The sequence below is a fragment of the Strix aluco genome, chromosome 24, assembly GCF_031877795.1.
Source record: "Strix aluco isolate bStrAlu1 chromosome 24, bStrAlu1.hap1, whole genome shotgun sequence".
In the NCBI taxonomy this organism is placed as follows: domain Eukaryota; kingdom Metazoa; phylum Chordata; class Aves; order Strigiformes; family Strigidae; genus Strix; species Strix aluco.
The window spans coordinates 7,856,755-7,874,666 of record NC_133954.1 but is presented as its reverse complement, the minus strand read 5'-3'; the positions used below and the strand labels follow the sequence as shown (position 1 = coordinate 7,874,666).

The 17,912-nt window shown below is 47.2% G+C and overlaps 1 protein-coding gene across 5 annotated transcripts in view; it reads left to right on the top strand.

The window, feature by feature from the left end:
- Positions 1-11,233: 11,233 nt before the first annotated feature.
- The window catches only part of IGF2BP1 (insulin like growth factor 2 mRNA binding protein 1), a 30,537-nt gene continuing 23,858 nt past the window's right edge, over positions 11,234-17,912 (top strand). For all 5 annotated transcript variants that reach the window (XM_074849364.1, XM_074849362.1, XM_074849361.1 and 2 more), the window contains exons 1-2: positions 11,234-12,124; positions 13,224-13,284. In XM_074849364.1, coding sequence (XP_074705465.1) covers positions 11,950-12,124; positions 13,224-13,284 — 236 coding nt within the window. In that variant the 5' untranslated portion in view covers positions 11,234-11,949. The remainder of the gene's footprint in view (positions 12,125-13,223; positions 13,285-17,912) is intronic.

Genomic DNA, 17,912 nt, shown 5'->3' with positions numbered 1-17,912 from the left:
AAATGGTTTTGATCATGGCTCACAAATATATTTTGTTGTCCCTCACTCTGTTATACCTATTTCTGGAAACTGCATTGCAATGGAGAGCTGCTGTCAACAGGAATAACACAGTAACAAAAAGATCGGGACTCAAGTATCCCATCCTTCAAAAATTTATTCACACATTGGTAGAACTTTACTCCTCTAAGTAGTTATTTGTACTCTTACAACAGCCCAATTATTGTTTTGGAGAGAGCAAGAATCTGCAAGTTTGGATGTCGTTTGTAATTGTGACATTTTTTCCTCTGGAAAATTGTGACATCTTTTACAAATGTTTTCAGCCCTTCCTATTAAGTGAGAAAAAAATACTAAATGTATCGCATTATCTCAGATACACCAAGTGCTGAGGAATGCTCTTAAAAGCAAAGGTGTAATATTCTGAACACTGGCAAAATCCCTAAAATACTGAGACTGAAAGCAATAAAAGACAAATAGTTACAGAGTGTTAACAGCAGAAGTAAATTCCATTATACAAAAAGCTGAGGAGTATTTCAAATGAGAAAAGAAAAAAATGTCATGATTAAATAACTGAGGTTTTCCCTCTTATTTGCTTTTCATTTCATGTATTGGTGGTATAACTGTGGGTGTGATGATGGATCTGAAAACAGATAAGTTGTGCAAGAATATTGTTCTGCTTAGGATAATTATTTATGACGCTGGGAGAGGAAATGCCTTGTAGCCTTAATTTTAAGAAAGGGCAGTGACTTCTCTGCAGAATTTACCCAAACAGGGAGGAAAAGCAATCCACATTTTCAGAGACTCTTGAAAAACCATTTTGAATTAGTACAAGACGCCTTTGCCTGTGTGACACTGAACTGGAATAGTCGAGCTCTCCTAGCCCAGTCTGGCACAGAGTTTGCTGCGATACCTACACTGTTTTGATCCTATGACTTGACTTCTTCACAAAAGGAGGAACAACTGGTGGGATCTTTGCAACGTGAAGGTCTTCCAGTCCCCTGTGCAATACCATCTGCTTTGGAAGAAGCATTATCCCTGTTTTATCCATAATTGGGAGGTCCCAAAAAGCAGCTAAGAACCAATTTCTCCTTATTTCCCTGCGCAGGTGCAGATCCCAACCTGATATTTGCCACGTACTGAATCCTCCTCTGAAATAACAGTCTTTCCCTTTACAACCTGACACGGACACTGCTGCAGGTCTTTTTTTGCCAAAGCTACCAAGAAAACGGCCGGTCTTGTACCACTTTGGGAAAAACTCAGCCAAAGGTACAGGCTATTCCTGCTCTGCTACAGCCACAACCCGACGCGCTCAAACACTGTTCACTCCCACTGCTATCTTGGGGAAAAAAAAAAAAACCCCACAACGTAAAAACAAATTAAAAAAGAGAGACTGACATAGAGCTTCTTACCTTTCTCCTCCTTCTCCTCTAAAGCTGCCAGGAGGATTTCAGCTAGTTCTGGTGCTGATGAGACCCGTCAGGGCTTTTATATACATTAGCTGGGCAGGACCAAACCCACTTCCATGAGGTAAACAGGAAATCAAGCACCTAATCAAAGCAATTCAAACCCACTTAGAGCTGCTTCATTAGGTCTATTGACCTGCAGAGAAGGAAAATAACCTTTTAAAATATGTTTACATTAATGGCAATTAAACATTACTATATCACAAAATCAAGAATGCGTATGGATTGTGGGCGTAATACATGCGACATTGGTCTAAACCTTAATTACACGTAGCATCGCCTTCCATGATAAAAACCTCCTTAATTTCCATCTTTTTCTTTTGTCAAGTGTAAGCATTATCTTTGAGAGATTCAATCTGCTCCTTCTCTTTCTTACAGGAGGAATAACTTTGCTAAAATCAATAACTCCCATCACTGTTATTTTTGTCACCATCAAGTCAGGGTATCCCAGCTGCAGTCCCCCAATTCTGTGCAACCCCCAAATTCTGAAAACAGCATCTATCCCCCAAAATGGGCATTCTAAGAGAAGAAAACTTAGGATAGAGAGGGGCAGACAGGAAACTAGTAGGAAATGGTGAGGCAGCATTGGTTAACGAGGTGGAGGTTGGTGGCACAGCAGTCGCCTATGAGGGGTGAGGGGTAGCAGCTGGACCTAAGCACCCATTTGGGCTCTTTCTGTCCTCAGTGAGTGATGGAGTGTTTCCCTGTGGCTCTGCAGCTGCTGGGGACATGGGTCAGTGAGGCCACCACCTCACCCTGCCCTTGCACAGCTGGATCCAGGAGAGCAGATGTTCTGCAGATGTTAATCATGCCACCAGAGTACAAGGGGTAAATCTGCTTCCCACCAGCTCTGCTGTGCCTGGTAAGATATTTTCCCTGGTGTCTGACCTGTTCTGCTTCCCCTGGGTCTCTCTGGGAGAACTGGACCCATCACATTTTAACATGGAAATCCTGTTTAGGGACTGCTACCAGGTGCGTCCCTGCTCTAGGTACACCCTGTCACACCCAGCTTCAATCTGTTGAAGGAGCAGAGCAGGATTATGTTGGAACCAGCCTAACCCAGGAGCTGAGCTCTGCTCGCATCAACACCAAAGTGAAGCAGTGCCCGTGGCTGTGCTGGCTTGCTGAGCACAGTCCCGTCCGCAGCTCCATTCCCCTGAGCCGCCTGAACTTTTGCAGGAGGTTATCCAAGTTACAACCATCCCCTCGGGTCTGCCAGCCTGTTTTTTTTTTTTTTTATTTATTTTCTGTGGATTTCAGCTGAGCTGCTCGGAGCAGGAACCCCGCACACCTAGATGGAGGAGGGATGTGCGTGTATGTGTGTATCCTCCCAGGTTTGTGCTGGCTCAGCTACATCAGGGATTTGTGTGGGAAAGAACTAGGATTTCTGGTTGACAGGGCTGAGCAAGAAACAGCCCTTAGTGGAATTGCAGTAATAATGGCAAAATCGAAGTGTCGGTGGTTTTGGCGTGGGAGAGGGTTTTGCTGTGCTGGCACTGTGCCCCCGCTGTATCTTGTCCCAAACACGTGCGGAAATCCAGCGTGGTGAGGTACGTGTCTCCACGCAAAAGCTATCCATTCTGCAGTTCCTTTCTAAAAAGTGTTTTTTCTGCTCTTCTCAGAAGTGCTGCTGGGACAGACTGTCAGATACAGGCTAGTTTTAACCATTCCCTCTATTCCTGCCCCAGGAGACCGTAGGGCGCAGAATGAACCGCGTCCAGCTTAGCCCGGCACTGGCTGAGCTCAGCTCTTGCTGCTCTGTAGCTACACAACTCCCCGGCACAACCAGCATCCCCAGCAAAAAGTCTTGCATCTATATGACATTAAGATAAAGGCTCAGAAGGATGTTATTAGTGTAGATTAAGAGTTCAGTGCTATTAGGGAGTAATTACTACTTTCACAGGAACTACTTAGCACGTGGCTTAGTCCTTTCGCTAGCAGCACACAAGCGTGCCAGGGTCTCCCAAAGCTTTTCACCCATGCAGGAGCATGGTGCCTGCTGTAATAAATGATGCACTATAATAGTTACAAGTAACCAATTTACACTCCTAGCACAGTTGCTAATCAATAAAATGGAATAGTTTGTCCTGGTGTCTTTATTATATGTATTCTGGGTACTTCACTCCCAGCCAACTCGGATATCTTGTTTCTCCAAAGTGCAACCTATTTGTTTTCCTCTCATTAAGTGCCTCTGTAGGATATAAAGTTAATAGAGTGAAATAAATATCCAGCAACATTAAATGTTGACCCAGGGTTCACAGTTACGGTTATTTCAGGGCATCTGCTCGTGATGCAGTTTGGACAGCAGCATCACTCTAAAATTTCTCACAATCAAACAAAAAACCCCCAGATGTGCAGAAGTTGTTTCCAAAGACAGGAGGACACTGTCTGCATTTCATTCTGTCTGTGATATCCACTAACCGCTGCCTAAAATGCTGAACCTCTTCATGCCAGTTCAGGTCTGGGAGGCGCAGAGGTGACGAGTGAAGTCCTGACCTAGAGAAGGGCCACGTGCCCACGTCTGCTTTTTCCAGGGTAACGGGGGGTCTAATTAACGATGCAAACCTTGCTCTTCTCTAGCCTCAGCCCATCACAGCCACAGCAGCGCTGCCCTTGCAGTGTTATCTGTGTTCTGCTGCCTTCGCTGATAACACAAGTCATTTCACAAGCTTCAGTGGGTCCCAGCTTGGGATAGAGGACACTTCAGGGTTCACCCAGCTGTGGCATTTGTCTCCCCACAAATTCAACAGGAGAGCTGGGGCTGCCCTGCTTCCTGCTCCCCTGCCAGGCAGCGCTTAGTGAGCGAGCTCTGCTCCTCTCCGCAGCCGACCTGACTCGAGGAGTTGGTGTTTCAGGAATTTGGGAATGCGTTGGGAAGATCACAGCTGCGTTACTGAAACGGTCCTTCTGCTCTGCTTTGAGACACCGAAACATCTCAAGGGCAACTTCGATTACAAAGCATTTCAAGTATTAGATGTCCCTGTAATCATGGAAAATAGGGCTTGAAGTGACCTTAAGAGGTCATCCATTCCCTCCCCTGCTCCCAGACAGCCTCAGCTCCGCTTAAATCGCTCGGAAAGGACGAGTCTGATCCGTTCCCGAAAGTTTTCAGAAATGGAAATGCTGCAAAACTTCCCAAGAAATTTCTTAGTGTTTAACATCTCACTTCAATGGCACAATTTACCCCTCTCTCCTGTTCCCAGTGGACGCGGTGAATAAGATTTTCCCTTTCCCTCCGGAGCAGCACTCTTTGGTTGCTGTTTTGTGTGGCACTGCTCAGGGCACCTCTGCTCTGCCAGAGAAGGATTCCAGGTGTTGCGTGTCCTAGGTGAAAGTAACACTTTCTGCTCCATCTTCTGTGCAAGCGTTAGGCTGATCTGAGATTCCTCATTGTATCCAGCTACGATCGATCACTATTAGCATTTGCTCTGCTCCTCAAATCACAGGGAGAGAGGAAGGAGGGATTTTTAAGTTTTTCACGCCCATCCTCTCCCTGAAATCACAGGCTTCGGAGTATCATTCAAACTCGGTCCTGATTCAGGACTAATTCTGTTTTTAACTCCGCTTTGCTGCTGACGAAGTCATAGAGGCTCAAAGCTTTTCTTGGAACCTCATTTCTCTCCCTAAAATACGAACGTCTCACAGAGGAGGTTGCTCTCACATGTTTTATTCTCGCTCATCCTGCTACACCTTTGCAGAGCACAAGTCCTAAATATGAGCTTCTTTCCCCCAATCCCTGACCCCACAGCCCATGTCCAGCTTTCTCCTCCCTTCCTGGGGCTGCCTGGGGTCCCGCTGCCCGCTCACAGCCTCCGCTCCGTACGGCATCTTCTGTGTCTCGTGCAGCAAAGGTTGGTGCTGTCGGGAAGGGAAACCACACACCCGATCCTGGGTGCCAGGACTCTGCCAGGGAGCTCAGACTTACCAAAACATGGCAAAAGCAGCTTTGGCTCCAGCTGAAGGCAGCGAGGGTTTGCCTGGCTCCTCGCGCCATCCCTTGTGCCCAGCGCTCGCACCAAGCTGCACTGGGGACACGAGTGATGGGCTGGATGGATTTCTAGGGCATCCTTGAAGTGCCAAACACCGCTCCATCCTCTCTTCTGGCTTCAGAGCTGCCTCCCTCTCCAGGGCTTGCGGGAATGGAACAGGTTTTTTCACAATGGCAAAATACCAGATATGTTTTTAAACACCAATATTCCCTTTTAACTGCAGACAAACCCTAGGGCCTTTTAAGGCTCCAGCGGTTGTTCTTGATGAATTAAAGCTCACTGGGGTGGCTGTCTCAGAGCCTTCCTGACTGCCAGTTCTTTGGGGGGGAGGGTGGGGGGAAACCCCCACAACAACTAAAAATGGGAACCACAAAACATGAGGAATATGGACTTCTCCTTGCTGCATGTTCTGCTTGTTTCTTTTTTCTTAAACGCTTGTTGTACCCCTCAGGAGCAGGGACCTACAGGACAGTAACTGCCGTAACAAAAAGCCCACGACAGCACCTGTAACATCCACGCGGGGAAGATTTATTTGGACCACCGAGCTGCGTATAAAAAAATCCCACAACTGCAACTTTTACCTCTGCGTAGTGAGCGCTGTCACTGCTTCCATAGGCTGGAGAGATGATCCGGGCTTGCTCTAGCATTAAAACTACCTGTGCTTTACCCTGTTAGCACTTTACCTTGAGGCAGCTATCTTAATGTGAAAACCATCCTTTATTCCCTTTTTGAGCAAAGATAGAGCCAGAACTAACCAGCTGGGGAGATCAGAGTGGTGGAGCTGCAGGAAAGGAGAGGAAATAATCAGTCCCGCTAAATCCCAAGTATGTACCAGCAGGACGAGAAACTAGACAACCCAGTCCACGGCAAGGCGCCTGCCCAAGTGGCTGGTTCAGTAACGTGGAATTATTTCTATCTCGTGCCCTAGCTGCTCTCCTCACACCACCTTTCCGGCAGCCCAGCGGTGCGGGTGCCCCGGCACAGGCGGTGGGGTATGGGTCAAGGTTTCGATTGTGAAATGACCTATATTTTTTAAAGTGACCCACAACAGAACGTGTTGCTGTGCAGCTTCCCACCTCCCGGGATCCACTTGTTTTGGGTATAAAGAATTAGGCAAAAATGCAGTGGTATTAGTGGCTCAGCCTTTCGTTGCCTTCTGCTACAGGGAGTTTAAAAAGTGGAGGTATGAAAAGCAGTGAGTGCTGGAGAGCCCGCTGTTCTTTGGGGGATTTAAACGGTGACTCGAAATTATAGGGCCCCCAAATTTGTACTCGCGGAGCATAAATCTGATATAAATGCATTTATTTCAGACTGGAGGAAATCTGATACAAATACCTACAGTTACTGAAAGGAAAACATTTAATCTGTGCCTTATAAGTGCTGCAAATGTTTGGAGGGGGGTTCAAAAGAGCAGCTCCTACTTGAAATAAGGTCAGGGGGAGTTCAGCAACGGCAGGATTCATCCCCCACGATGCTTCCTCCACCACGTTAGTTTAGTTTATCACTGTACCAAGACCAGAACGTTCCCCCACCGCTCCAGCCATCCGTAGGAGAAATGGCTGCTCCAGCTATCTGTCCAGCTGCTCACAGTGATTTTTGAGGAAGAAAAACTGAATTGACAGGTTAGAAAGGTCTGCTGTAAAGAAGTGGTGGCATATTCATTTGGGGGGAAAATTTAAATTTAAAGGGACTATCTGAACAACATTTCAGGGCTTTTTCTGATAAGCATTTTCCTTTCCTCGCATTTCGAGTTTACCGCTCACCCAAAGAAAGGGACAGAAAAGCCCAAACAGAACCATTTCCATTGTGGGGGAAAAAAATTAATCTATGCAAAGCAGCTTTGTTTGGTGGAAATTTGAACAGTTCTCTGTGTGTTTGCAAACCCCAATGGAGAATTCAGGTGGTTGTTCCAGGAGACCTGGGAAGCGCAACCAGCCCCAGTCCTGAGCGGAGCTGAGCACCCTGCCCTGGTGAGAGCCCAGAAACTGCAAAGCAGCAGATGTAGAGGAGAAGCAAATAGTTGTTTGGTTGTGGTTTTCTGTTGGGTTTGTTTTAAAGAGACTCCAGCTTTTTAGTACCAGAACTAAAGGATTTTTCAAGATGGGAGTTGATTTTGAAGCCAGAGTTTATTGCAGTATTTGCTTTGTTTTTAACTGAAGCACTAAAATGTTTAGGGAATAGGCAGATCTTCGAGCAAGTTGCAGGTTTAACCATTTCCATCTTCAGCACTGCTGCTCCTGAACCTCTCACCCTCCAGGGAGCAGAGGGGCATTTCCCATTGCTCAGCCCCTTCCTGGGGGCTGGGGGTGCTCCTCTGATCCTGAGCTCGAACAAAACATCATTTAAATGCCAAGATGGTGTTTCAAATGCACAGAGAACCAGGGGATTAGTAATAATCTACTTCAGACCTTAATTTTGTTTTAAAGCAAACTGTTAATTTCATAGCAAGTTTGCTTCTTAACAAATTTATCAACATGAGCTTTAATCAACTGGATCTTCTTAGATATGAGCTGCTTTTTCCAGTCATGAATATTTTCCACATAATAAAAACTGAACAAAAGGTGGTTTAAACTGGGATTCCACTTAAGTAAAAGGAAATATTTCTCAACTGTAACCCTCACTCTTCTTATTCTGTTGAATTCTCACCTATGTTTTAAGGACAGACTTCCCCTAGATTCAGATTATTTCTGCTAGTTGAGATTTGTTTGAAACAGATTCTATGAAAACAAAATTTTTATTTTTTTTTCTTCACAACCTGTGTATTTTACTGAAAACTTTCAGCCCATATTTAAAAGATAGTAATTAAAACATATTTTCAAACTTTTGAAAATGGAGGTTTTTCCAAAGTTTCTGGGGCTTCTAAGTGCATCTTTAATGTTGTCCAAATTAATTACTAGTGATATCACCAGAGATTAAAAAAAAAACCACAGCAAAAAACAAATTAAAGATTCAAATGATAACTGGCAGAAAAATAACAGAATATAATCTGTTCTTGTTTACTGCTAATCTGTCATAAAAAATATTTCTACTTTAGATATGTTCTGCCTCAGATCAACAACACTTCAGCAGCCTGCAGGAATTGCACCCTTTCGTATCAAACCCCCATTTCAGTGAAATTTTAGCTGCATTATTTACCACCCAGCTTCAACCTTCTCCCTTAAGAAATTTCCCCAAACTCCTAAGTGGCAACAATAACTATTTGAACTTGTAGATAAATTGTAAAAACTCATTAAGACCATTTCTGCCTGATTCAAAGATTTAAATCTTTAAAAAAACCCTAACTTTTGCGCAAATCAGATTTTATGTATTAAATCAGAAGCAGCTTTATGTTGATGGGAGAGTGGGGCAGAAAAATTTGAAAATGTTTGTAAACTCACACGAAAAAAAAATCAACTCCTCAGAGTGATTTTTAAAACTAAAACCCAATTTAAGAAAATCCTGGGGGAGGAAAAAGGCCACAGAGGCTTTTACAAGTGGCAGTGCCCGGGTGCAAACTGTTGCTCAGCCCTTCCCTGGCTCCAGAAATCCCCACTGGATTTCTGTTGCAGTTGCTGATAACATTTAAATCAGCGAGGGGAGAACTGTTTCCCTTTGGGGGGGGGGATTTTGCAGAGCTGGTTTTGCCCTGGCTCAGCCTGGGCAGGGGCAGTTTGGGGTTGGGGGGCAGCCCTCTCCCCCCAGCTCCTGCACAGGGGGGAGTGCTGCTCTATCACCCCCCAGCAGATCAATGATTTAGTCTCTGCTGTTTGCATTCTCTAAATACCTTGCATCTGGAATGCTCCAGCAAGGGGAAGGAGGTTGACTGATAGCCTTTCTTGTTTCAGATCTAAATTGAAGACTTCCCTCTTTGTTTGGATTTTTTTCCTTTTTTTTTTTCCTTTTTTTTTTTTTTTTTTTTAGGTTGGTTTCCTTCATTTCATTATTGCAAAGGATTATGTTACATGGGGAAGGTACTGGGTAAACCAATAAAAGCAACAACAAAAGTATTCTGGGCAAGATTAGAAATAGATCCGAAGCAGATAGTGGATCATTGATTTTAGCTGTGTTTGTGGGGGACACTATCAGTGGAGGAAGGTGCACGCTCAAGTTTTCAGCCAGGGAAGGTTTGAAGTGCACTTTCTGAGCTGCAGGAAATTTATTTCCAATTTCATTGCTCTCTTCTTTTCACCTGTGAATTTTGAGCTTGGATTACACCCTGGAAACCTCAGAAACACGCACATGGACGCAGCAGTGCTCCTACAAAGACTCCTCTGGCTAATTTGGTTTGGTACTTTCAGGAGAGCCAAGTAATGCAGCTGGAAGGATGGGAACCAAACTTTCCCTGGTGAGCAGCATCTACATGTTTTTAAGGCAAAGATCCCGGGATAACAGAATGGATCGGATGCAGGAGGGAAAGCTAAAGGCTTTTTGCTTTAAATGACTATTTCCAGGATTTTTATCATTCATTTTAATGAGTTTCCTAGGAGGCTGTAGCACAGAGCACATACAAATGTCCTCGGGCATGTGCATCTATTTCTTCAGGTTCATACAACTTCTGATTCCTGAGTGATATCAAATTTATTTATTAACAAATTCTCCGCGTGGCTCTTCCTCAGCCGGAGAAAAATAATAATAACAAAAAAAATAGCTAATAATAATAATAATAATAAAAAAGCAATGCAACACAGCACATCACATCTGTGTAGCAGCAAGAGAACAACCAAATCTGCCAGGCGAGCTGGGGGTCCCGGCCGCCCCCCCAGCCCGGGGGCCCAGCCCGCAGCGCGGTTCCCCCGAAAGGCAGCGGGGAAGAGGGAGGGGGAGGGTGAAGCGCGGAGCCGGCTGCGCGCCCGCGCAGGGAGCGCGGAGCTGCCCGGGAGAGCCGCGCCCGGAAAGCCCTCCGCCGAGCCTTTCCCTCGATGGGCAAAAATTCCTCTGCTGGGGAATTTTTTAAATTTTTTAAATTTTTCCCGGGGAAGGGAGGAGGGGGGGAGGCAGAGCGGAGCCCCCGGCCCGGCGGGCGGGGCAGGCGGGAGCGAGTTTTCCTGGGGAGCGTTACATTTAATTGCAGGCGCGGAGGGGCCGGACCGTGCCTCTACTTGCAGCGCAGCGGGGAGGGAGGGGGGGGACGGGGAGACCGCGGCCGCCCCGCCCCTCCCCGCCCGGCAGCATCCCGGCCGAGCCCCCGGCGCACCGGGGCTCCCCCGCCCGCCCCGTCGGGGAAGGCAGGAAGGCGGAAGGGGGGGGGGATGAATGGGGGCGGGCGGGGGGGGGGGGGGGGGGTTCGCTGCTATTTTCAACCCATCTTGAGCCTAAAAATAAAAGTCTCTAGAAAAGGCAGGCGGAGAGGGAAGGGGGGGGGGGGAAGCTGCTCCGCACACGCCGCTTTGCCGACGGGGCGCCCCCCTCCCCTTCCCAGCCCAGCCTCAGCCCCGTCGGGGACCGACCCTCCTCCACCGTGGGGCCCTTTTGTGCCGGGAGGAGCCCCCCCCCCCCCGCCCCCTTCCCCGAAGGCTTCCGCGGGGCTGCACATGAAGGGCTTAAAACAATGCCGGGGACAATACCCCCCCGGGGGGGCTCCCCCAGCCGCCCCGCCGGGCCGGGCCAGCCCCGGGGGGGCGGGCGGGCCGTTCCCCCCACCCCCCCCATCCCCAATCCCCTGGCGCCAGGGGACCTCCCGGCCCCTTTGATGCCGAAGTTTTTTACACCCAGAAAAATCCCATTGAGGCACCGGGGGAAAGGGGTGGGGGAGGGGCGCGGTGGGGGGAGGGGCGGTGGGGGCGGGGGGCTGCAGCAGATGGGAAAGTGCCTCCGACGGGACGGGGTTGGGCGGTGGAGGGGATGGGAAGGGGGGGGGGAGGCGGACACCCACACGGGACAGGGAGTGGATGCGCCCCCCGCTCGGAAGAGGGGTGTGCGTGGAGGTAAATAACGTAGTATTTAAATTAAAATAAATAAATAAGTGGCGGCCGCCCCCTCCCCCCCCGGCCCCTCCCCCCGGGGGCCGGGCCCTCCCGCATCACCACGTGGCTTCCTCCAGCAAACATTTTCACTCATTTTCCAGGTCGGTTTTATTTAGAGGCGGTGCCCGGCTGCCGAGAGGCGTCCGGTGACACTCCAGTGCCACTCCGCCGACTTGGGGGCCCCCGCAGCCGGCGCCACCGCCCTGCCCGCCGCCGCCACCCGCCGGAGCCGCCCCCTCCCCTAGGACCCCCCCCCCCCCCCCCTTCCCTTCCTCCAGCAGCCGCCGCCCCCCTCCCCAAAGGAAAAAGAAAAAAAAAAACCCACCTAAAAAAAAAAAGGGGACAAAAATAGGAAAAAACAACAAAAAAGAGGGGGGGTTAAAAAAAAAAAAGAAGCCCCCACCCTAAACCAAGCCCTCGGCCCGGCTGTGGGGCGGCAGAGCGCGGCCGGAGCCCCGACGGCGCGGGCGCACGGTGGAGCCCCCCCGGGAGCCGCGCTCCGAGCCCCGGCGCGCCGCCACCGCCCGCCCGCCGCCGCCCCCCGCCGCCGCCGCCACCATGAACAAGCTCTACATCGGGAACCTAAACGAGAACGTGACTCCGGCCGACTTGGAGAAAGTCTTCAACGACCACAAGATCTCCTTCAGCGGGCAGTTCCTGGTCAAGTCCGGCTATGCCTTTGTGGACTGCCCCGACGAGCAGTGGGCCATGAAAGCCATCGAAACTTTTTCGGGTAAGCGGCGTTATCTCGCCTTCCCTCCCCGCCCGCTTCCCCTTCTTCCCCTCCCCACAGAGCTGCGGACCCCCCCTGACGCTCAGCCGCTTCCCCCCCTCAAAAAGAAAAGAAAAAAAAAAAAAAATGTGGGGCCCCCCTCTCCGTTGCGCCCCGTCGGGGCTTGCATCAGCGGGCGGCGGGGTGGGACCCCTCTTTCCCTCCCCAGCGCTGCCCCCCCCTCCTACCCCCCCCCCAAAAAAAAAGCAACGTGGGGGGGAAAAGAGCGGGGCCCCGCCACCCCACGCAGCCCCCCGCCCTGCGTGGGCCGCCCCCCCCCGTCCCCCCCTTTCCGCGGCGGGGCGGCCGCCCCGGCGGGGCTCGGCGCGGGGGTCCCGTCGCGGCACGGGCGGGTGGGCTGGGACTTTGGCCATTTTGATTTGAAACTGGGTTTCCTGGGGCATGTGATGTGTGGAGTAGCGCGAAGGTCGCCATGCTGCTCGCAGGGAGAGAAAAAGCTCCCCGGGAAGCAGATAATTTTTAAAATATTTGAATTTTTTTTTTTTTTTTCTCCCCCCCTCGGCCCGGGTTTCCCCCGCCTCCCGCCGGCCTCTTCCTCTCTTCTCCCCCCCTTAAAAAAAAAAAAAAAAAAAAAAAAAATCATCATAATAACCCAGCAGCGAAGAAACCCACTCCATTTTCAAAGAGAAATCCATTTCTGCCATGGAGTTACAATTTTTGAGCCTTTTAATGGGGGGGAAGAAATCTGCCCGAAGGACTTCTTGCAGGGATTAAACAAGGCGGAATTAAATAAAGGCGAAGAATTGGTCTCAAAATATTATTCCTCATTTTCTTTCACTCAAAGCAGGATGAACTAAGGAATTAAATATTCCTAAGGAACATTGTCCAGACAGCTAACTCACCACTCCCTCCCACCGCTTCCCATTTGAAGCCAGTCTTATATTTAATAAAATGCACTTGTAAAGGAATCGGAAAATGTATTTGTGCGTAGTTCGTCGTAATTTGAATTAAATTGCGAGGTTTCACGTGATAGTATGTTATCCAAAGCTTTCTGACCACTCCACCCAGATTTTAAAAAACAGACACATTTTGTTTTTAGGGAAAGTGGAGCTTCATGGAAAACAGCTAGAGATTGAACATTCAGTACCTAAAAAGCAAAGGTAATACAGTGTTTTAATTTCTTTTTTTTTTTTTTTTTTTAAATTTCTGTTGCGGGAAAAAAAATTAACGTAAGATAAAGGAGGCAAAAAATTATACCCAAATATGTGCATGTAAAATTCGAGATGTTGGTGATTTGGCTTTAGATGTGTCCCTAGCGAGGTGAGAGGCAGTTTTGAGGATCAACGTTTAATTTCTTTTTTTTTTTTTTTTTTTTTAAAAAAAGAAAACTTCCTCTGTGAGCAAGTTGGGTTTTTTTTTTTAAAGAAATGGTTAAACAATTATCCAGCAGCTCGCCCAAGGTGATGGATGGCTGAGGCGTTTTGGGTTGGGATTTTCAAACTTGTGGCACTGGAAGAATTTCCCAGCCTTGCTCGGTTCCTCTGCTACGAAATGGGCGATATCTTTTGTTTTCTGAGAGAACTGTAAAATTTCAAAAAAATAGAAAAACATTTTTTTTTAAAAAAAGTTAAATTTGCTGGGATTTGACGGTGAGGACTTAAAGAAAAGAAAAAAAACCCCATGGGGCTGGTCTCACTGTGCCATGCTGGGGAGGGATTTAAAACCCGGCGAGCGCAGGGTGCTGGCCTAGCTCCTACCCACCAGCAACTTTTATTTTGGGGCAAGAACTGCGTTTCTTGGTGGTTTCCATCTACCTGCCAAACGGCTTCTCCGCCACCGCCGGCCTTGCCCAGCCCGGCCCTCTCCATCTTCTTGGCCCTTTGTTGTTGCGCGCCGGGCTGGCGTGCAGGACGCTGGAGCAGCCCCGGGCACCACGTTCCCCAGCCCCGTTGGGGGTTATATATGAAATATAAAGAGTATTTTTTTTTTTTTGCAGAAACCTTCCCCCCCCAGCTCAAGGAGAGGCCGCCTGGGCTGAGGGCGAGTTAGTCCCCAACCCCAAATAGTCCACGTTGGATCGTGCAGCCCAAAACCCGCGTCGGCCACGTGACGAGGCGGTTACTTCAACGCCCGGGCGCGGAGGGAGGAGGCGAAGCCAACTCTTCCTCCCCAAACTCTCCCAGTTCCTTCGTCTCTTGACGAAACCCCCCTCGGCTGGGCAGTGGGAGCCCATTTTTGGGGTCACCCCCTTGTCCTGGCCAAACTTTGCAGCCCTGGCTAGAGCAGAACAGGCTTCCCGGGGCTGATCCCAAAGGCAAAAAAACAAATCCATTTACTAATTTCTCAGCCAAGATTTTATTATTATTATTTATTTTTTAGCACCTCGTGGTGGGGTGATCGATAGTGCTCGTTCCAGCGGTGGGTGACTTGCGGTGGCTTAATTATCAATGAGCGAAGGGGGTTGTTGGAGAGGCAATTGCTTTATGAAGGGTAGCATAATAATACTCAAAAAACCCCCCAAAACAACCCACTATTTTTTTTTTAGTGCTGCTGGATAATCAATAGGTTGGGGGGAGCAGATCTCGTCCCCCAAGAGCACACGTGGAGAAATGGGAATATTTCTTTGTGTCTGTAATTCAAATAAATGCTGGGGGGGGGAAACTTTACAATAGGTGGAAGGAAGGTTGGTTTGCATTTCTCCTGGATCTCCTTAAAACGTGCAAAACCCCTTTTTGGGGGGCTGGGGGGGGGGTTAAAATGAGCGCCCCCCCCTCTCCCCCTTTCCCGGTGCTGCTTTTAAAGCGACAGGAGCCGCTTTCGCTGTTTGAGCGCTGCGGGGGCTGCGCGGGCGCGGAGGGGCCGAGGGGAGGGGGAAGTGGGGGGGGGGGCTGGGGGGGGGGGGGGATGTGCAGCGGCCGCGGTTACTTTGTCTCACTTTGGGGAAGTAGTTTGTGTTTCTGGGTCGGAAGAAGGCAACTTTTTGGCAGCTGCTTGTAAACTTGGCAGGTTGTTCACACCCAAACGAGCTTTTGGGGGTAATTTGGTGGATTTTGGTTCCCCCCCACCGCTCCTCCGCCCTGGATAAGGGCTGAGATGATGGCGGGGGGGCTGCCTCAAAGGCGACTTTTTTTTTTTTTTCTTCTTTCTTTCCTTTCTGCTTGTTTTTAAGACTGGATTTTCCAGTTTAAAAGGCACATAGAACAGAAATGGTTAATTAAGTGTGAGCAATGAGGACAAAATCAGATGAGTTTGGTGGATCTAAACCAAACAACCTCCCCCTCCCCCCCCCCCCCCCAACCTGATATTATTTTTTTTTTTTCTTTAGAAATGTGGGAAAACAAGTCATGAGCATTGGTGCGCTTCCCAGCTAATTTATAAAATAAAAAAAAAGTTGGCTTTTTGGTTGTGTTTTCTTCTCGTTGAAAGTGCAAATAGGAATGCTCAGAAAACTGATTTAGGTGTTTTTAGAATGAATGTGTCCGGTGAAATTGCGTGTTGTAAATAAATCATTCCTGCTGGTGTATTTCCTTCTTTAAATCTCTCCTGTCCCTAAACCCATCATAGAAATTAATTTAAAAATACTGAATGTGTTCATATGGCACAAGAAAAAGTGACTGGCGTGTGTAGCTGCTGCACCAAAATACCCAAGAAGGATAAACTGATTTAGAGTTGTTTAATTACAATGATTCTTCAAATAACACTTAAAGTTGCAAATTATGTTAATGATCATGGGGAACCATTTTAACGAAATATTTTAGATGGATTAGACTGTAAAGAAAAGTCAGTGCTGAGCAGTATGTCGTTTCATTAAAAAACCTGAGTTTTAAAGTTAGTTTAGATTTGTTTAAATTATCTCGTTGTTTGGGAGTTATTTTTTCTTTAACTCTGCTGGTAGAAAAATTTGGAGAAACTTAAGAGGATTTAAAAAAAAATCTTAAAAATTATTGCATGCTTTATTCTTCAGAAGTTTAAAGAAGAAAAGATTCTTTAAGGAAAAAAAAAATTCAGTTTTTCTACTTAAACTTAAGGATTGGTTGGGGGGGGTTGGAACTGGGAGGCTGAAAAGCCCGAAGTTGATGGGGTCGAAAGAATGAATGAATGAAGAGAGGAGGAGGGGTGAGGGGGGAAAAAAGTGAATCCATCAAGCAGACATTCCAAATATGAGGAATGTGGAAGTGAGTCGACCAGAGAGAATGAAACCAAGTAATTGGGGGGGGAAGAGGGAGTTGGGTTGATAACAGCCCATAGACTTAAAATTAAAAGGGTATTTTTAAACTGAAGTAATTCACAAGAAACTCGTGAGTTTAGAGGGTCCGAGTGCTCCTGAGTGGAGGTGGGAATTATTAAATGTTGTTAATGATGTGAGGATTTAGTGTAGTGCAGAGAAATGGATGGAGAAATCTTAAAACTGCCTTTTTTTTCCTAGTCTTTGTTTCAAATTAATGTTTTCACACCGGAGAAACGTTCACTTTGTGTGTGCATAATCATGCAATTAATTGTTCGTAACGAAATATTTTAAAATTCTTGATAACAGTGAGTGTGATTTCTTTGTTTGTCAGCATTAATCAAAAAATGTGCCTTTCTCCCTCATGGTGGTTGGATTATCTGAAAACTGAACTGAAAAAAGTTTGGTAGTTCTTTTCCATGTAAAATAAGGGCACTGTCTAGAATGCTGAGGTAAAATATGCTTTTAATCCAGACTTAAGATCATTGTCTTCCCCTTCAAACAGGTCTGGTTTGTAAGTTATAGTATCATTAAAAAAATTAGCAACACCCTTGTTTGCAGCAGGGCTTGAAAATTGAAAGGCAGGATGAATGCTCCTTTCTGAGGATGTCGAGTTTAATGGGATTTGGTTTGTTACTACTTTTTTTGATTACCAAAAAGGGTAATAAACTTGAGTTGTCTTTTGCTTTATTTCTGTGAGCCCCCAGCTTTGAGCTCAGAGCTTTCTGATTTTACATCGCTGAGAACTGTAGTCAGTTGGAAATTAATACATTTTGATGATTTCCAGCTAGAAAAACTAGAAATAATTTGTCATTAAATTAGTCATTAATAATTTGTCAGTAAATTTCATCCATGAGGTTTAAAACAGATAATTTAATCAATTTTAACATATCTGGGAGAAAGACTGTATTTATCAATTTACAGCCTGGAGTGAAAGAAATGACTTTATTTCCCCCTTTCCACGTAGGAGCCATAACTGGCAAATATGACCAAGAAATTGCAATTTAACTGTAAACTTTGTAGCTTCGAGTTTTGAACCCATAGAAGATGGAGCCCATCCCCTGTAGATGCCCTTTGTTAAGAGTCTGATGATTTTTAAATTCAGAAGAGAATAAATTGAATTCCCTAGAGAACTCTGGTGGCAATTGCTAGGACTGAATCCAGTTGAATTTGTTTCTATCTTTGCCTTTTAAGTTAAAAAAACCCCAAGCAAACAGAGATATGGCTAAGGGAAGTTGGGGTTAAAGTACTTGCTTTGAAAATTGAGACCTTACAGAATTTTAAAAGAAAAATAAAACTGGCTATTTCTCCCTCCCCAGCCCAAGCCCCCAGGGATGTTAATGTTTTCCAGAGTTACCTGGAGGGTTTTGGGGAGAGTTCAGGCTGCTCTGGATGGCCCAAGGTTGGCCCAGGGGTTTGCAGCCCCATGCTGGAGCAGGAGGAAACATCTCCAGCCCCTTTTCCCTCCTGGGGTCACCGGCTCCAGCACCTGCCTTTCCGCTGCCTCCCACATTTGCTGGATTTAGGAATGGAAGGTGCCTCTGTCGATGCAGGTGGAATGTT